General features: G+C 43.5%; 1 protein-coding gene across 10 annotated transcripts in view; it reads right to left on the reverse strand.

The window, feature by feature from the left end:
• The window catches only part of FHIT (fragile histidine triad diadenosine triphosphatase), a 1,007,374-nt gene that overhangs the window by 135,902 nt on the left and 854,349 nt on the right, over positions 1 to 17,123 (reverse strand). For 9 of the 10 annotated variants that reach the window (XM_065550631.1, XM_005297876.5, XM_042850013.2 and 6 more), the window contains one exon: positions 16,252 to 16,320. The exons of the other annotated variant lie outside the window; for it this stretch is intronic. In XM_065550631.1, coding sequence (XP_065406703.1) covers positions 16,252 to 16,320 — 69 coding nt within the window. The remainder of the gene's footprint in view (positions 1 to 16,251; positions 16,321 to 17,123) is intronic. 10 annotated transcript variants of the gene reach the window in all.

Raw genomic sequence — 17,123 nt, forward strand, 5'->3', positions numbered from 1 at the left:
AGGGTTTCTCCAGATCCTGAATGGCTTCAGTTTGTACCTATTCAGCAACGCTTTCCCCAATTAGGGCTCAGTCCTGCAAGGTGCACCATGCTCTCTTGTGAGGTGCTGGGCACACTCCACTCCCATGAAGTAGAAAGGCCCACAGCACCTTCCAACCCTTAGGTTTTGTTTTTAGCTACAGGACACGTGTAATAACACTGCATATGTTGAGACCCTGCCCCCCGCCCTCGCTATCCTGGGACATTTTCACAGTGAAGGGTTCTCCCCCCTCTAGATGTTGGACACTTTCATCTTCCGGAGCAGGAATCCTTTGCTGTGGAAAAGTCACCAGGAGAGCGGGGATGGGGGTGGGGGGAGGGTCACAACATACAATGTGTTAATACAGACTTCATGTCGTTAAAAAAACAAACCAAACGGCAGCGGACCAGAGCAAAACAAAGTACCTAACAACCCGCAAGCTCCCACGTGGTACGAGATTGACAGTCCAGAATACACCCCATTTGGCCCAGCTTTACAGGTTTCCCTGTGGAAATAGCACCATTTTATACACGTTTTCACAGATCTAAGGTTAAGGAGATGAAGGAGAAAGTATTAATGAGATTCCGATGGAAAAACAAGGTTATTAGGAGTAGGGACCGTTTCAGCACGTTGTCCTCACTCACCAGCACAGCAATGGGAAATCGAGTTTCAGGCAATCTCCAAGTGGTGCTCAGTGGAGAAAACCAGTCTTAGCAGGTTGTCTTCTTTTCCTTTAATTGCATCACCCTAATGAGCAACTTCCCCCCTCGTCCCCCAAAGCAAATTTATTTCTTGAGACCAAACAATAGTAAGAAAGGTTTATCAGGCACCAGAGGAGAGGAAATAGCTGCAGCTCGAAATGACAAGAGGTCGCAAAAAGTAGTGGCAACAAAACGGTTCCTCCGTGCCTTGTTGTTTGTCGCACTTGAAACCAGCGTCAAGGCTGTTAAGCGGTGAAACTAATTATTTAGCTTGCGTAACTGCTCTTGTTCTATTCCTGTGTCTTATTCCTCTCTACACATGGTAAAGTACAATATTTTGACAGTTATTTGAAATAAACAAAGTGCTGATACGTAGCATCCAAAAGGTCTCTGTACACATGCAGCAAAAATTATTCAGCCTCATGTCCCTGTATAAATGATTAATGGAGAAAAATCCCATGCAACTCTAATCCTACCAGGTGTCAGTACAGCTTGCTGTGGTATAATGCACGAGGACAAAGGGTTGGCTTTTCAAAAGTCCCTAACTCAATTGGGCATCTGATTCCCATTGAAAATCAATGGGAGTCAGGGCTTGAGCAGTCTGAGATTTGAAAATGTCAGCAGAAATCCATCCTTGCGCAGAGGACCAGCACGCGGCCTTACAACCATATACACCTACTAGTGTCTTGCAGGATTCCAATGGAGCACAGGGCTTTTCCTGGGCCGCCTGCACAGGGGCAGATTTCACCCTAAGTAAATAAATGCTATGGGCCAGGCCCTCAAGTGGTGTACATTGCTGTGGCTCATGGACTTCAATGGAGCGGTGCCACTTTACCTCAGCTGAGGATCGGGCCGTATAAATGCCGTGAATATCTGTTTCTGAAATAACCAGGAAAAAGGTCAAATCTAAATGTTAAGAGCCGGGTTTTCAAAGGTGGAACACGACAGTTGGAACACCCACAACACGTTCATCTACACTGTGTCTGCAAAATCTTACCCCTGTGGGCACAAAGGGGGCTTAGGGCTGCACACTGGATTACTCCACAGGTAACAACCTGTTTGTACATGCAGTGGCCCATTTTGCACATCTATTCTTGCGCCCATCTCAACAGGGTTTTGTGCCAACACTTGCATTGGGTGGATCTTTGAAAATTTGTCCCTGAATGGCAAAAATCTGTTCTGCCTTTTTCTGCCTGTCAAGACAGAGGATTTACATCTTATAAATAGCTTCTGCCATATTCACTCTCAGGAATGGTTCATTCCTTGATATTCCAGGGAACACTGTATAATAGTTCAAGCAGAGTTGCCTACAGTCAGAGCTCCTGGGCTCTATTCCTGCTCTACCACTGAATTGCTCGGTGACCTTGGGGTAGTCCCTTAACCTCTTCTGTGATTCACCTGTAAGGTACCTAATATTATTACCTAGCAACCTCTTCAAATCCTACGCTGAGGTTGTAGTACAGATCAAGAGAATCTTCCTGTCAGCCTCCCCTGAGGTTGCCAAATCCTGCCCCGAGAAGCTATTCAGGGTGGTAAATCACTTCATCAACCCTCAATGCCAAAAACCTGCATCACAGCTGAGCAGCAAGCACTGCCAAGAACTACAAACCTACCTCAAGAAGTACGTTCAGGAAGAACTTCTCAAACAGTCTGGATCCACCCCATCTGTGCCCACCAACCAACAGCCCGCCTGCATTCCCAGAGTTCGGTGCATTTACTTGTCAAGAAGTTCTGGACACCCTAAAGGACTCACAACCCAAGACTCGTGAACCTGTGCCAGGCCTTCCTGGCTTGGGAGAGAAAGTCATGAACAACTGGTGGCACTCCTGAGCAAAATAGCCAACGCCTCATTCTGAGAAAGAATCTTCCTTTCCTCCTACATGCAGTAGTCCAACCACCACCGAAGAAACCCACCCTGGGTACATCAGTTCCATCCAACTAGCACCCAGCATCAAACTTCCTGTTCCTGGCCAGGCTCATAGAGAAGCCACTACAAGCTCATCTAGCCAAAGCTAACGTTCTAGACTGGGCACCATCTGGATTCAGTCCAAGACACGGAATTGGAACTGCTTTAGTAGCACCAATGGACGATCTCCTGTTGTCAATGGATAGAGGACAGACATCCATTGTCATCCTCGGGAACCTCTCTCAGTGTTTGGCACTATCTATTTCCTAGACGTTTCAGTTGTGTCTCTCTGGTTAGTTTCTCACACTAAGTCCATCACCATGGCATCTGAACTGCTACTTCTTGCTTGTGCTCCAGGAGGCATCCCAGTTTTCAGTCTGAAAATCTAGTGATTTCAGAGAGAAGGGCCAATTAGCACACAGCATTGCATCAGCTCACTGCAGAAGTCCAACTAGCGCACGCTATTGCATAACCTGTGTGTTGTTTACAGTAAATATAATAAATGTGAGGGCGGGAGAACAGTAGGGGAGAGGGTAGCAGATTTTCACATCATCAGGAGGGAAATAGACTTTTAAAAAGCCAGTTGTGTCTGTGCACAACAATGAAGCTTTATGTCTATATAAACTGACAAGTCAAATTGTACTCCTGAGCCCAATTCCCACCATCAGCACCATTTTACTGTGATTGCTTGCCTCCTGCCTCTGCAGCCTTAATGGCTCTGTCTGCCAAGATGGGCAGTCAGGCTGATGAAAATAAACATTAGCTGAATGGTTTGGTAATTAGCTTCTCTCTCATTCATATATATGTGTGTGTGTGTGTGTGTGTGTGTGTGTGTGTGTGTGTGTGCGCGCATACATATATATATGCTCATACACACACACACACTTCGGTAGTCCTGGTCTGCAAGAGATGGATCGGTTCTTTTGCTCATTAACTATGTATTTAACAATTGTAAATCTACAGCTATTTTCTGAAGCTCACGGGTTAACGCTGCTACAGGAAAGCACTGCATTGTGGTGCTCAAATCAAGCCTTAAAGTGGAAAGGAATCAAACAATACTGGTTATGATATTTAAACAAAACCAAACTGTATGTAATCATCCTGACACTGTATCAATCTAAATAGTCCCTTGATAACTAGCTCCTTTCTGAAGCTGAAAAGCAGTCCTATTTACCCATATATACTCAGTAGCTCAACATGCCTGCAATCCTTCCTCTTGTAGGATATCCGTTATAGTACCCAAGCTGAACAAAATCCAGCACAGACTATACACATTTCCCCTGCAGCCTGCAACCTATGGCCCTGATCTGTAATCAGATCTGCATGGACCATTGCGGGTCCTGACTGGTGAGGGATCTACATGGACCCAGCAGCCCAAACACATGGATCCAATTGCAGCATCAGAGCCTGGAAGAGCAGCATGTTATGCAGAGAAGAATGAGTTTTTAAAAAAATATGCTAGTAGAATGAGAAGCCATACTGCATAATTATTCTTCACAGAATTATTTTGTACATCTGCCTCTCATAGATGAGTGCCCCTTAAAGCAGGACACTGAAGATGCAGAATCTGACTAAGTTTTCTTTACCAATGAATATTTTATCTACCATTTTAAACACACTAGATGCAGTATTAATTCATGACACTGAGCTTTGGCTCTAATAAATGCTGTCACATTTTTTGTTATCTCTAACTGAAACTCTAATTTAGAGTGTTGTCCTTGTGAGTCTACAGAGAGCCTGAAACAAGAGCTCTGAGAGATGGAAACATCTCAGTGAGGTGTTTCCTAGGAAGCCTTAGAGATGACAATTTAAACATTAACACTCTGAACTGTTTGACTGCTAATCACTTCAGCAGAAATATCCAGCGAACAAAGGACATTTTTAAAGATGTTCAAATTCCAATGGAAAACTGAAGGCCTAAAAACAACTAGGAGTCTTGTGGCACCTTAAAGACTAAGAAATTTATTAAAGCATAAGCTTTTGTGGGCTATGACCCACTTCTTCCGATGTATGGAGTGAAAATTACAGTAGGCAGGCATAAATATATGGCACAAGAAAAGATGGGAGTTGCCTTACCAAGTGGGGGGTCAATGATTCAATCAGGGTGGATGTGTCCCATTCCCAACAGCTGACAAGAAGGTGTGATGTCAACAGAGTAAAAATTACTTTTTGTAGTGCTAACGATGCCAATTCCATCAGGCCCAAAGGTTCTCTGACCGCTCTCCTTATGCAGTTATGCACTGTGAATTCAAAAATCTGCAGCATGTTGAAAACTCGAAACGTGGTGACAGTGCTTTATTATTAGAACTTGCCAGAAAAAAACACTGTTAACGAACAAGAGACTATCGGTCTCTGACAGACCAGAACAATATGTTTCCCCCACAAAATAATCCCACTTTCAAATTTTTTGACCAAAAAAGTTTGGGTTTTTCCTCAAGATTTTTTGAGACAAAATAAAATGAAGACTTTCAAAAGCACATTTTGAAACAAACATTTGTATTTCAAAAACGTCAAAAGGAAACCTTTTGTTTCAGCTAAAAAAAGGGTCATTATTTCATTTTGATTTTTGGAAACCAAATAAATTCATTGTCTATTTTCAGGTTCTGGATTGTTGGAGTTTTCCTCACTCTCTCCTTTTTTTACTTCCCCCTCCTTTTTCCAACAATAAAACAGTTGGAAAACAGTGAGCAGGTGTGTGAAAGTAGGGTGGGGGGAGGAAAATCCCATTTTCACATTCATTTACCATTTTACACCTGGAAAAACTGGAATACAAGAAGGTATGCAGTATATAATACAATGGCTGGAGGCTGAAGCTAGACAAATTCAAACCACAAGTAAGGCATGAATTCTTAACCGTGAGAGTAATTAACCACTGGAACAATTTACCAAGGGTCGGGGTGGATTCTCCACTACTGACAATTTTAAAATCACAGTTAGATGTTTTTCCAAAAGATCTGCTGTAGGAATTGTTTGGGGGAAGTTCTGCGGCTTGTGTGATGCAGGACATAGGTGCCAATGCTGTGGGTGCTCCAAGGCAGGAGCACCCACCAAAAAAAAAAATTGCTCAGCACCCACCAGTCACAGCTGTTTGGCGGCTCAGGGAGGGGATTGGGGGAGGGCGGACAGCAGCAAGCAGCAGGCAGGTGGGGGCCTTGGGGAAGGGGGCGAAGGGAGGGCGAGGCCTCGGGGAGGGGGCGGGGCAGGGATAGGAAGAGGTGGAATGAGGGCGGGGCCTTGAGGAAAGGAGCAGAATGGGGGCGAGGCCTCAGGGCGGAGCAGGGGTGGAGCACCCTCAAGGAAAAATAAAAGTCAGTGCCTATGATACAGGAAGTCAGACTAGATGATCACACTGGTCCCTTCTGGCCTGGAATCTATGAAAGATGGGGGGGGGCAGAGGGAAGGGGAAATACCCACTTTTCACACTTACATTTTTGTTATTCTTTTCCCATTGGAAAAACTAATGACCTTGACCCTGCAGTTATTGGTAAATAAAGCTTAGGAGAGATCTCCTTGTCCCTGAGTCAAGTCAGAACATTATGGGCAGTGAAAGATTCTCCACCCTGCCCTGCTAATAAGCCTCCACCTTGCCATGTTGTTGGCTGCCAGCTGGAATCAGCTTTGGTGGGGATTTTGGTTATGTGGACACTCGTCCCTGGAAAGCGAGCAGTGACATATCGTTCCCCACTTTGACTCCAGACATTGGCCAAATTCAGGGTGTTGTAGGTTGCTCCAGTTAGGAGGAAAAACTGATGAGAGAGCCAAGTATTTTCTTTGATGCAATCTTGTTTATTTACAAAGAATGTATCAAGTGCCCTTTCCTTGAGCCCAGGAGGAGCCAAACAACAGGAGACAGTTTCTCCGCTAAGGTGACCAGACAGCAAGTGTGAAAATCAGGATGGGGGTGGGGGGTAATAGGCACCTGTATAAGACAAAGCCCCAAATATCAGGACTGTCCCTATAAAATTGGGACATCTGGTCACCCTATTCTCTGCTTACAGCTCCAAGCCTCTTGAGCGACTACTAGAAGACCTCTTTCTAAGCTTCTCTCAGGGTCACATGCAGTGCTTGTCCAGGGCGTGTCGGTCTCTGACGCTTGCTTCCCACTCACACACTGCCCTCTAACATGGAGGAATGGGGTGTGTGTGGGGGGAAGCAAGTGGCAATGTTAGCCCAGTGCAGGAGGGAGGGCTGAGGAGAGCAGCTCGTGCCGGGCCAGTTGTGTGTGGGCAGGCAGCAGGGGTCCTCAGGCCAGCCCCGTGTGCAGGGGAGAGGGGCATCTCAGGCCAGCCCTGTGGGCAGGTGGGGGGTGAGGGCCCTTGGGCCAGCCCCACGGATGGATGCGCTCACACTGGGGAGAGGGGGGGGCTTGGGCCAGCCCCATGTGGCGTCCTATTTTCCCTTTGGGAAAATACGGTCACCCTAATGAGGCATAGGCTAGGCCTCTGTCACCATTATTAGTAGTCCTGATGAGACTCCGAGGGGTGAAAAATAGTGAGACACTGTTTGTAATGGAGCCTATTATTGTAAATTAAAATGAATCAGCTCTATCAGTTGCAGCTGGTTCTAAATTGCCAGTGCTTCCCCTCACTCCTATTATTTTTCTGTTAAACTAATTACTTTGTATTGACTTTCTTCAGTGGGGGAAAAAACCTGCTAAAACGATCTGCTGCACAGTACCCAGGGCGTCAGTCTCGGTTTACTTTGGGAGTACCGAACAGTTGTCACCTCAAACCCCAGCAATAGCACGAGGGGAAATATTGCATTGTAAAGCCATGCAAATGTAATGCCGACAGACTCCGGTCGTCGACAGGCGGAATTGAACCGGGGACCTCTGGAGCTTAGTGCTTGAGCCTCTACCGCATGAGGTAAAAGCCAACTGGCTGTTAGCTCAGGCTGTAGAGCAGACGCATTTTATCCCTCTCTTTAAGTGGTATCGGTGCCACTCGATGGGACCGAGCCCCACCCCAGGAGGTGTTTAGGTTACACAAACACTGCAGTGTAAAGAAAAAAAAGGTCTGGCTTCAGAGAAATGAGAAGTGCAGCAGCTGAGCGGTTCAGGTACTCCACTGCAATCCAGAAGTGGTACGTGTGAGTCCTACTCGATCTCACACTGAAAGGCCGCCACCAGTTTGCCCATCTGGAAAATGGATACCAGATCCATTGGGATAGGGCAGGCAAAGGTGGTCAGATACAAAGCTGGCCACATCACTCCCTTGCCTACAGTTGGCTATGAAACCAAGGTGCCTTAACTGCACCAGCCCAATGAGCCATTGGCTCAGGGAAACTTTGACTTTGGAATGAGTTTTAAGTGAAAACTTCAGTTATTTAGCTTTCTTCTCATCTCATCAATTTCAGGGAATCTACATAGGGTACTGTTCTCCCCACCAACATTAATGCATCAAAAGTGGAATAGGCCTGGGAACAATCTTACCTTTAGGGAACTAAAATATACAAGAAGCACCTGAGCTACTGAGTAATTCCAAGAACAGGCAAAGTAAACAGCCTTGGAGATCATGTTAGCACTAATCTCCTGATCAGAAGCTTGTCTTTGTGACTAACTTGCTTGCCAATGACTTGTTGTCAAGGACAGGAAATGGCAAATACTCTAAAAGGCAAACAAAGCACATATCCTGGGGGCAGAGAGGGTAAGAGCTCTTTTGCAGTGATCAAATCAAAGCACTCGTCTCCATTACAATAAAGCCTAAATGTAAGCAAGGGCTTCAAGCTAACATTTTATACCTTTAAGGGAAAGACTGTGGAAACCTTTTAGAGTAGCAGCCCTGTTAGTCTGTATCCGCAAAAAGAACAGGAGTACTTGTGGCACCTTAGAGACTAAATTTGTTAGTCTCTAAGGTGCCACAAGTACTCCTGTTCTTTTTGTGGAAACCTTGGAGCCAGGCTGCTAGAGCAGAACCAAGTCAGCAAAGGGTGAGAAGCAATAAAAGCAGTGATGGAATTGAGAGAGACAGATGGGCCAGAGGGCCATTAGACTGCATGATGATATGTAAAATGCCAAATGTACATTACCTTCCAGACAAATTCTAGGTATAAAGGGCATGTATGTGATCATGAAGAATAGCTGTTTTAATACAGAGCCTTCTAATGACATCTAATTTGTTTCCATGGTCAGGATGATTCCCTTTGACATCTCCAGAGCTGATGGAAGGAAGTTTTCAGTAAAATAAGTGACTGCTAATCAGACCTGGGTATGATGTTTATCCTGCCTATCTATTTCCCATTGAGCTATTGAGTTAAGATGTGGTGTGTATACAATACACAGAAAGTATAGGAAGGTCTTAGAGATTTCATATATTGGATTGGCTAATATCATGCAAGCTCTGAAAGGGCAGAAAATATCACAGACAGCGGAGTTTCCATCAGGGGAAATACATACGATGCTAAGATGTGGCATTCCATTTCCCTATTGAAAAATGTGTCCGTTTTAGCTTATGGAGGTTGGATGCACTTAAGAAATATGCAAATGTGTTGCCAGCCACTTTGCTACTGCACTTATGCTACGGATTTCAAAATACGAGACCATTACAGCATGATAGGATAAACCTCATGGTCCACTGAGAACACGATGAGTAGCATCAGTAAAAGTGGAAGCAATCTCAAATATTATACATTCATACATTAGATAATATAGGAAAATACCAGAATATTAGGCCCTCTGTACATTGCATATTCCAAGACCAGAACTGGAAATGCTAAAATACCATGAGAAAGGATGTTCTCACAGTGTTTACAGCTAGGCCCACAAATCTCAGGAGAGCCTTTTTCCCTTGAGATTTCCAGATGATTTGATTTTCAGTCTTCAATTCTGTAGGTTCAAGTAGAATGCACAATTTGGGTATTGTTCAGAGAGAGACGCACTCAGCTGAACTGAACTCCTTACTCTGAACTTTTGAGCTTTCCACAGCCCTAACCACCACCATCTGTGACAGGGACATTACATGAATACCCATACACCCTAGCAATAAATTGCTGCATGGGCAAGTACACGAAGACCCATATAGGACTTCTGCTTCAGTATCCTCAGATGCATGTATTCCTACATAACCAAGTGCCGTTCAGTTTGCTGAACTGACTCATTCTGCTCAATTCTCTGCATTATCCCAAGGCAGATGAGGCAAAGGACTGACCTGGGCTCATCGGCTAGTGGAAGAGTCAGGAAATGCCTTGCCAGTCAGAAGGGAAATGTGTTTTTGAAGAATTATCTTGGCAAGACCAGAATGAAGTTCACAGCCTATGGGAAGAAGACAGTTCCACCAAAATGAAAGTAGAGAAGTAGGCAGTGGGGGGGAAATAGTGCTCCTTTGCCCTTAGTGCACCAATTCACTACATTCTGTCCTAACTCACCCCCATGGGCTTGCACAAGATAATAAGGAAGAACTTGGCCCTTAGAGAGTTTAGAATACAGCAGATTGATCTACCAGCAGGCAACAGTATGTTGCCAAAAGGTACTGTATAACCCCGAGGAATGGACTTAGGAACAGCTTATTAACTCCGCCTGCTGTTAATTTTCATGGAGAGACCAATCCAATGCCCACTGACATTGTTGGGAGTCTTCCCATTTACTTCGGTGGGCACGGAATCAGGTCGTAAATAACTTTCCTTGAAGAGTAAAGTGGGAAGCTACTTTCAGGAGGTTCTGCAACTGTGCGCTTTTAATGAGTCCTCCACTGGGCTTTATACATAATGAGGCAGCACAAAAGCTTCTGTCAGCACTTCAGTACCTAGATGTGTTACAGTCAAAGTTACAACGAACCACTCACGGGAGACCTGAACTCTAGGCTTGTTTGGCTAAGCTTGCGGATTCACCATTGACCCCCCAGTGCGGCCTGGTTGAAAAGGAAGCTAGAACGCAGTGCTTAGCTGCTTGCTTCATCGTCCGGAATGGCAAATGAACACTACAAGGGTGTTCCTGTGCTGCTGAAATGATTTAATGTAATGCGCTGAATGAGATCAGCAAGTCAAAATATCTTTCCCAAAGTGATTCTCTTGCTTCTGTCTGAATCTCAGAGGGAGGAGAACAACAGATGGTGCAGACGGAATACTGCTGCTGCTTTAAACATTTTACAAAATCTCCAAGTCATGGACTTTAGTTTTGACGAGGTACAATGCAGCAGACTCAGCACCAGCCCTTTAACTTAGGTGCATTTGATCCCAAAGAGTATCTGGGGATTGGCGTCTCAGTGGCTCTCTTGTTTTTGCGTTCCCCTTTTTTCATCCCTTTCGCATTTCTCACCAGTCTAGGCAAGGAGCTTCTACCTAGATGGAGACTAGAAACTTGAGCATGGGGGAGAAGAAGCCCGGTTACAGACGCAGAGCTGTTCACCTGAAATTAATTGATCTGAATACGGTTTGCGTTGGTAGTAACTGTTTATGGAAATAGGACGGTGGTCTCAGTCCAATTACTGAGCATAGAGTGAGAGCATCCAGGGTTCTTCATCCCCAAACGCATCACTAGGTGCTAAATGACACCATTTCTAGCAGCGCTGGATCTCATTGACAGGTAGACTGATTTCATTCACTCCTCTAGAGAGGTCTCCTTCAAAAAAGGCTGAGTCACCCATTGGATGGACAATGCCGGCATGTCTCCAGCCGCCAAGGCTGTCAATCCAACATCAACGTTCATTAATAATGATGGTAACACAAGCCTGTTTTTTTCTGTTCTCTATGCACAGCAATGAAGAGCCCCATACCCACCGCAGTAAGAGAGTTATCACCCTCAACCTAAGGCAGGATGATGATTATTTTTATTATAGTAACAGCTAATGGCTTCAGCTGAGATCAGGGCCCCATTGTGTTAGAGGTTCTACAAACACATAGTGCTCCTTAACCGAGGTGCTCTGAGCGTGGACAGACATTTCAGGATAATGTCTTCAAGGTCTTTAATACAATGACCTCTGATAGCTACATAGTGCCCACGCTCATTATATCAACGCAGAATGTAGCTCTTTGGTAGAGTTTATCCACTGATGCACAACTGAATCAATCTGTTGTGTCATACTTTCACAGCAGAAAAGAACCGATCCTCTATTGTAAAGCAGATATTCCTTGACAAAAACTCCCTTAAATTCCTTGGATGGATAAATATAAAGATCTCATTCTCTTTTAAACCAAATGAAAGAAATACAGATGACAATATACGTGTGTTTTGATTAAAGCCTTTTCCTAATAGCTATCCAGATCTTCCACTGCAGTTCCAATCTTCAAGAAACAAATAGAATTCATTGATAAGAATGCCTCAAGATTGATATGAAATGGGTATAAACCAAGAGTAAAATATAAAGGGCCTGATCCTGTAATTGCTTTAGGAAAGAAACTTAACAGTCACGTGTAAGTTGTCTGCAGGGTTGGGCTCCAAATAATTTCAGGAAAACGGGAGGATTAAAAAAACATACCTTTAGTCTTCACTGTGACAAAGTGACATGGTGGTTCATTAGCAATCCCCAGGAAATAAACAAATCTCAGGGAGTCTCACTGCAGAGGCAGAGAGAAAGCGTATTCCTCAGCCAAAATGGTCCAAATCCAGTAGGTTTTTTCATTACTAACGATTCTATAAATATTTAAAAGTAATCAAGCAGAGGCGTCTGAAGTATGCTCTGAGATCCGTATGCTTAGATCAAGTGACTCATTGGAGGAAACATGTCAGGAAAAGCATTTGGGGATTGGATGTTTTTCTTTCTCTCTCTTCTTTTGTGATTAAGTTTTCCAATACTGAATCATAAAGAAAGTATAAATATGCACCAAGAACAAGAGGTATCATCCAACACAGCCTGTTGGTCAATCCCATAAAAACATACCAAGCAATAAAGACACTCTCACAATTCAGGGCAACTGCACTGTATTCTCCCTCCATGGACAAGCAAGAGCACCCACTCTAGGCTCCTAGCTCGTCCGCCATCCCCCGTCTTGGGTAGAGACACACAACTCTCTCTACCTTCTGACTCCAGGCCCCACAGTTCCCTGCCTTCATTGTGAGTTTCACAGTAAGTCAAACTTACTCACAGCAGGCCTGCTTTGCTTTCTCCTCAGAGACTATAAACAGTGTAATTGCCCACAGTTAATCCACCACACAATTTTTCTAAGCAAGCACATTTATTCTGAAGATAAAAGCATTTAGGAGAAAACATACTGCATGCATGCTAATAGCTTACCACAGGTCCCCCCATCCCCAGCTCCAGTCATGGCTTTGGCAGATGATCCGTCCTTCGACCTACCAAGGGGTTTTCTGTGGTTACAAGTTCATAACAACCGTTAGCTCAGAATGGGCACTCTCGTAAATCTGAGAGTTCCTCCTTTATACAGTTTGCGCCTTTGATCTTGGGGCTCTGGGAACAGCAAACAATTGTCCTCCCTTCAGGGCGTAGCTTCAAAGGCCTGGGTTTTTGCATAACCAGAGGCAGAGGGGATGGGGTAAAATTGCATTTACCTTCTCCTAGAAATTTCCCAGAAACTCCACTTCATACTATTGTCCCAACAGTTCATTGTCTGCCATATTATCTAATATAGTCCTTTGATCACAATATTACAGAACCTTTGCATTTAATACACTGGACTCCAAAGATACTTAAACCTAATTCAGTGAGATCTCCCAAAGTACAGGGAATTGCATCTGTCATAGACACATTATTTTCTACCTTTAAATATTCCCCTTATACCTTAAAATAGTGTCAGGAGACAGAATCTCCAAGCCTCACACCCAAATGCAGGATAAATAGGATTTACCCAAGGGGGCTCAACCTATTGAAGTCCTGATTCCCATTCCTCTGCTCAAACCATTACTCAACAACAGGGATATTCATTCCCAAGACAACCCGGGATAGGAGGAGTGGGGGGAGACATCAAGAGGATGCAGCTCCTTTCCAACATCTTGTCTCCAGAAATCCTACAGACTGATGCCTCAACATCTGGGCACGTTCTTCACTTGTCAAAGAGTGAAGAGTGTCATGGGACTTGCCAACAATCTACCGAGCATAAACAGATGACAACGTGTCACAGTCTGGAAGGCTCTAAACCAGTTAAAGGCACTTTGGAGATTTACGTTCACTTGAATCAAAGCTATGATCAGGACTTTGCAGAGAATCCTACACAATAGTTACAGAGCATTTGCTTATCTTGCACTGTGGTTGGGTTTGGTGTACACTTTAATGAGATGTCCCTGTCAAAATGCTTTGTGACAAGTAGGCTGAGCAGCACGTATACACAGGCTATATGTGAATGGGCCTTTGGGGGCAATTACAGAATAGTGTCTATGTTTGCAATCCAAAATATAGCTCCTTTTAGCAGCCTCCCATATGTAAACTAAACCACACTTACAACCAAGATATTGATTGACCTCAGACTATGTTCCAGGGGAGTTGGGATCTGAAGAACACTCCAACAGCCTTATCTCACTGGTTAGCAGGCTACCTGTTACAGAGCTGCAGCCTGCCGATACAGAGTGATCTCTGACCTGTCAAAGATCCACACATGGATCTTCCTGACAAACAGATACATCTTTCTGTGACAACATGAGGTTCTGCTACACTACTGGTCAGTTTCAACCCCTCTTCGCCCCGCAAAACTGCACACCTTCCACACCTTCAATAGCCAGCTTTCATGTTTAAATATTGTGATAATTTCTGGTTCCCCAACTCCCCAAAAATATCAGAAGGATTTAATCCACTGCTCTTACAGTAATGTATTGCTTAACAAAACAATACAAAACAGAAGAACTTTGTCTTGAACAACTTAAGCTGGGTCTAAATGACAATTTTTTGGCACAATACAGTCTAACGTCATACAGTTTAAAGGTTTGAAATCCGGACTTAACTACAGTCATTGAAAAACACATGTGGCTAATTATCAATATCTGAACAACACTGGGGTTTAAATTCATCCTCAAAAGGATATATATGTCAATTTAAAGCCAGATTGCTGTCTGATTTTTCTTTTTGTTCACTATTGCTACAAACACCACCCACGTCTGCTATAACTGAAAGCAATGAGAAAGAAATATCTTGTTTTGTTTGCTTACTTTTTTCCATTTGGCTGCACTTAGCGTATAGTCTGTTTCATTACACTTTACCTGTGTGTGTGGGTTTTACATGCAGCAATGGGGAAAGAAAAGTATTTTTAAAAATTGGAAAATGTCGTTGTAAAACAAAACTAAAAAAGGCAGAGGAACTCAGGGACTGGTGTGGCATCTAAAACTATTTTTAACACATTTTAAAAATATTGATTAGATTTCAAGTTGCTGATATTCCTTTAATCACAGCAGTACACAAGTACTGCCATAATGAACTCATTTGGTCTAATTGTGCATCGTTGGTCACATGTGTTTTCCAGGGTCAGGGCCCCCATCCATCCCATAACTCTCGCATACACATCACTCCCAAAGCTAATATTTCACTGCCATAATCATTTCACAGTCATAACATTTAGAGATGATCCAACACAAGATATAACATTTTTCATTGTAGAATGTGTAAATAACATTCTATATGGAAGCCTTATCATAGGCACATCACAAAGGGGAAAAAAGTGCAACAGCAGAAAAATATCATGATTCTTCCTAAAACAGATGGCGTGGTGTCGAAAAAAGTTGACATTAATAATTTTCAGGAAGGAATAAAGTCTGTATATTTAAGATACAATCTCTTACCAAGCAACCAAGAAATGCACACAAAAGTGTGTTGATTACAATTTTCATTTAACTCATTCAGATTATCAGCTGGGGAAAGTGGTAATGCCCAATACAAATGTTCGTGTCAAAAAAATCAGCAATTTCATGACAATGTAATTGATTATGGCTCCAATCCTGCAATCAGAGCCACATGCATATGTATATCAAAGACACACACATCTATTCTGCTTAATTTTGATCTCTAGGGCTGAACCATGAGCTTGTCTTGTTGTGTGGCCCCTGGAGCAGGCCAAGAGGCAGACACTGACTCTGAGATTGGTAATCAGCCTCCTGGGTTTCTCCTTGCTCTGAGGGGGAAGTACCCTGCACCAGGTCCATGGCCAATGAAAGGTATTTTCCTCACAGTGCTGGCGCAGCTATGCTGACCCCTTTGTTGGGGCATGGTGCAAAATTCTGCCCATTCCCCACCCTGGCCTTCCCACTCCTGTTTGCGTGCATGGGGGACAGAACGTGAGATGAACAGGAGTCCTTGTGGCACCTTAGAGACTAACAAATTTATTTGAGCATAAGCTTTCGTGGGCTACAGCCCACTTCATCAGATGCATAGAATGGAACATATAGTGAGGAGATATATATATATATACACATACAGAGAACATGAAAAGATGGAAGTAGCACGTGAAACTGCATCTTCCCCTGTACAACTACTCACAGCAAGGGTAGCTCACATGAGCTTAAGGGGTCGCCCAACACTTCTTTACAGCCCTATGCATTGCATAATTTGATCCTTCGCTTGCAAGAAAATCCATATACTATCCTGTTTAGTGTTCTGTAATCACCAGATTCTTTGCCAGCAGTTTCAAAAAAATCAAATTTGGTGGTGTTCACTTTAAATAATGCCACTTTATCTAGGGCAAGACCTGGCTCGTTAGGTTGATTGAACTGACACCCACTTTGATCTAGCAATAAGATCTTTGAATGAGACCTACCTCATCATAGACACTGTCATTTCTGCTGAAGTCTCCAACCTTCCTTGGAAGTACATGGACATGAACGTGCTGAAAATTCAAAGACAACAAACAATGGTGATTATCTAGATAATTTTTGTAGGCTGACAGTGATGTTTTCCTGACATCCTATTACTACACACTGGCTCCCACTCTATTATTATCAGAGGGAAAAGACGTTAACCTGTTCTATAACTGAATTGCAAATCTTCACAGACTACAGAAGATGAAAAACATGAGAAAGCAACTTTGCTGTAATATGAGCTTTTGAGCGAAATGCCAGAAAGTTTACAGAGTAGCAGCCGTGTTAGTCTGTATCCGCAAAAAGAAGAACAGGAGGACTTGTGGCACCTTAGAGACTAACAAATTTATTAGAGCATAAGCTTTCGTGGACTACAGCCCACTTCTTCGGATGCATATAGAATGGAACATATATTGAGGAGATATATATACACACATACAGAGAGCATAAATAGGTGGGAGTTGTCTTACCACCTCTGAGAGGCCAATTAATTAAGAGAAAAAAAACTTTTGAAGTGATAATCAAGCTAGCCGAGTACAGACAGACAGTTAGATAACAAGTGTGAGAGATTCAATGTTTGTAATGGCTCAACCATTCCCAGTCCTTATTTAAACCGGAGTTGATTGTGTCTAGTTTGCATATCAATTCTAGCTCAGCAGTTTCTCGTTGGAGTCTGTTTTTGAAGTCAACAGAAAAACTTCAAAAACAGACTCCAACGAGAAACTGCTGAGCTAGAATTGATATGCAAACTAGACACAATCAACTCCGGTTTAAATAAGGACTGGGAATGGTTGAGCCATTACAAACATTGAATCTCTCACACTTGTTATCT

This window comes from Chrysemys picta, chromosome 7 (assembly GCF_011386835.1).
Source record: "Chrysemys picta bellii isolate R12L10 chromosome 7, ASM1138683v2, whole genome shotgun sequence".
In the NCBI taxonomy this organism is placed as follows: domain Eukaryota; kingdom Metazoa; phylum Chordata; order Testudines; family Emydidae; genus Chrysemys; species Chrysemys picta.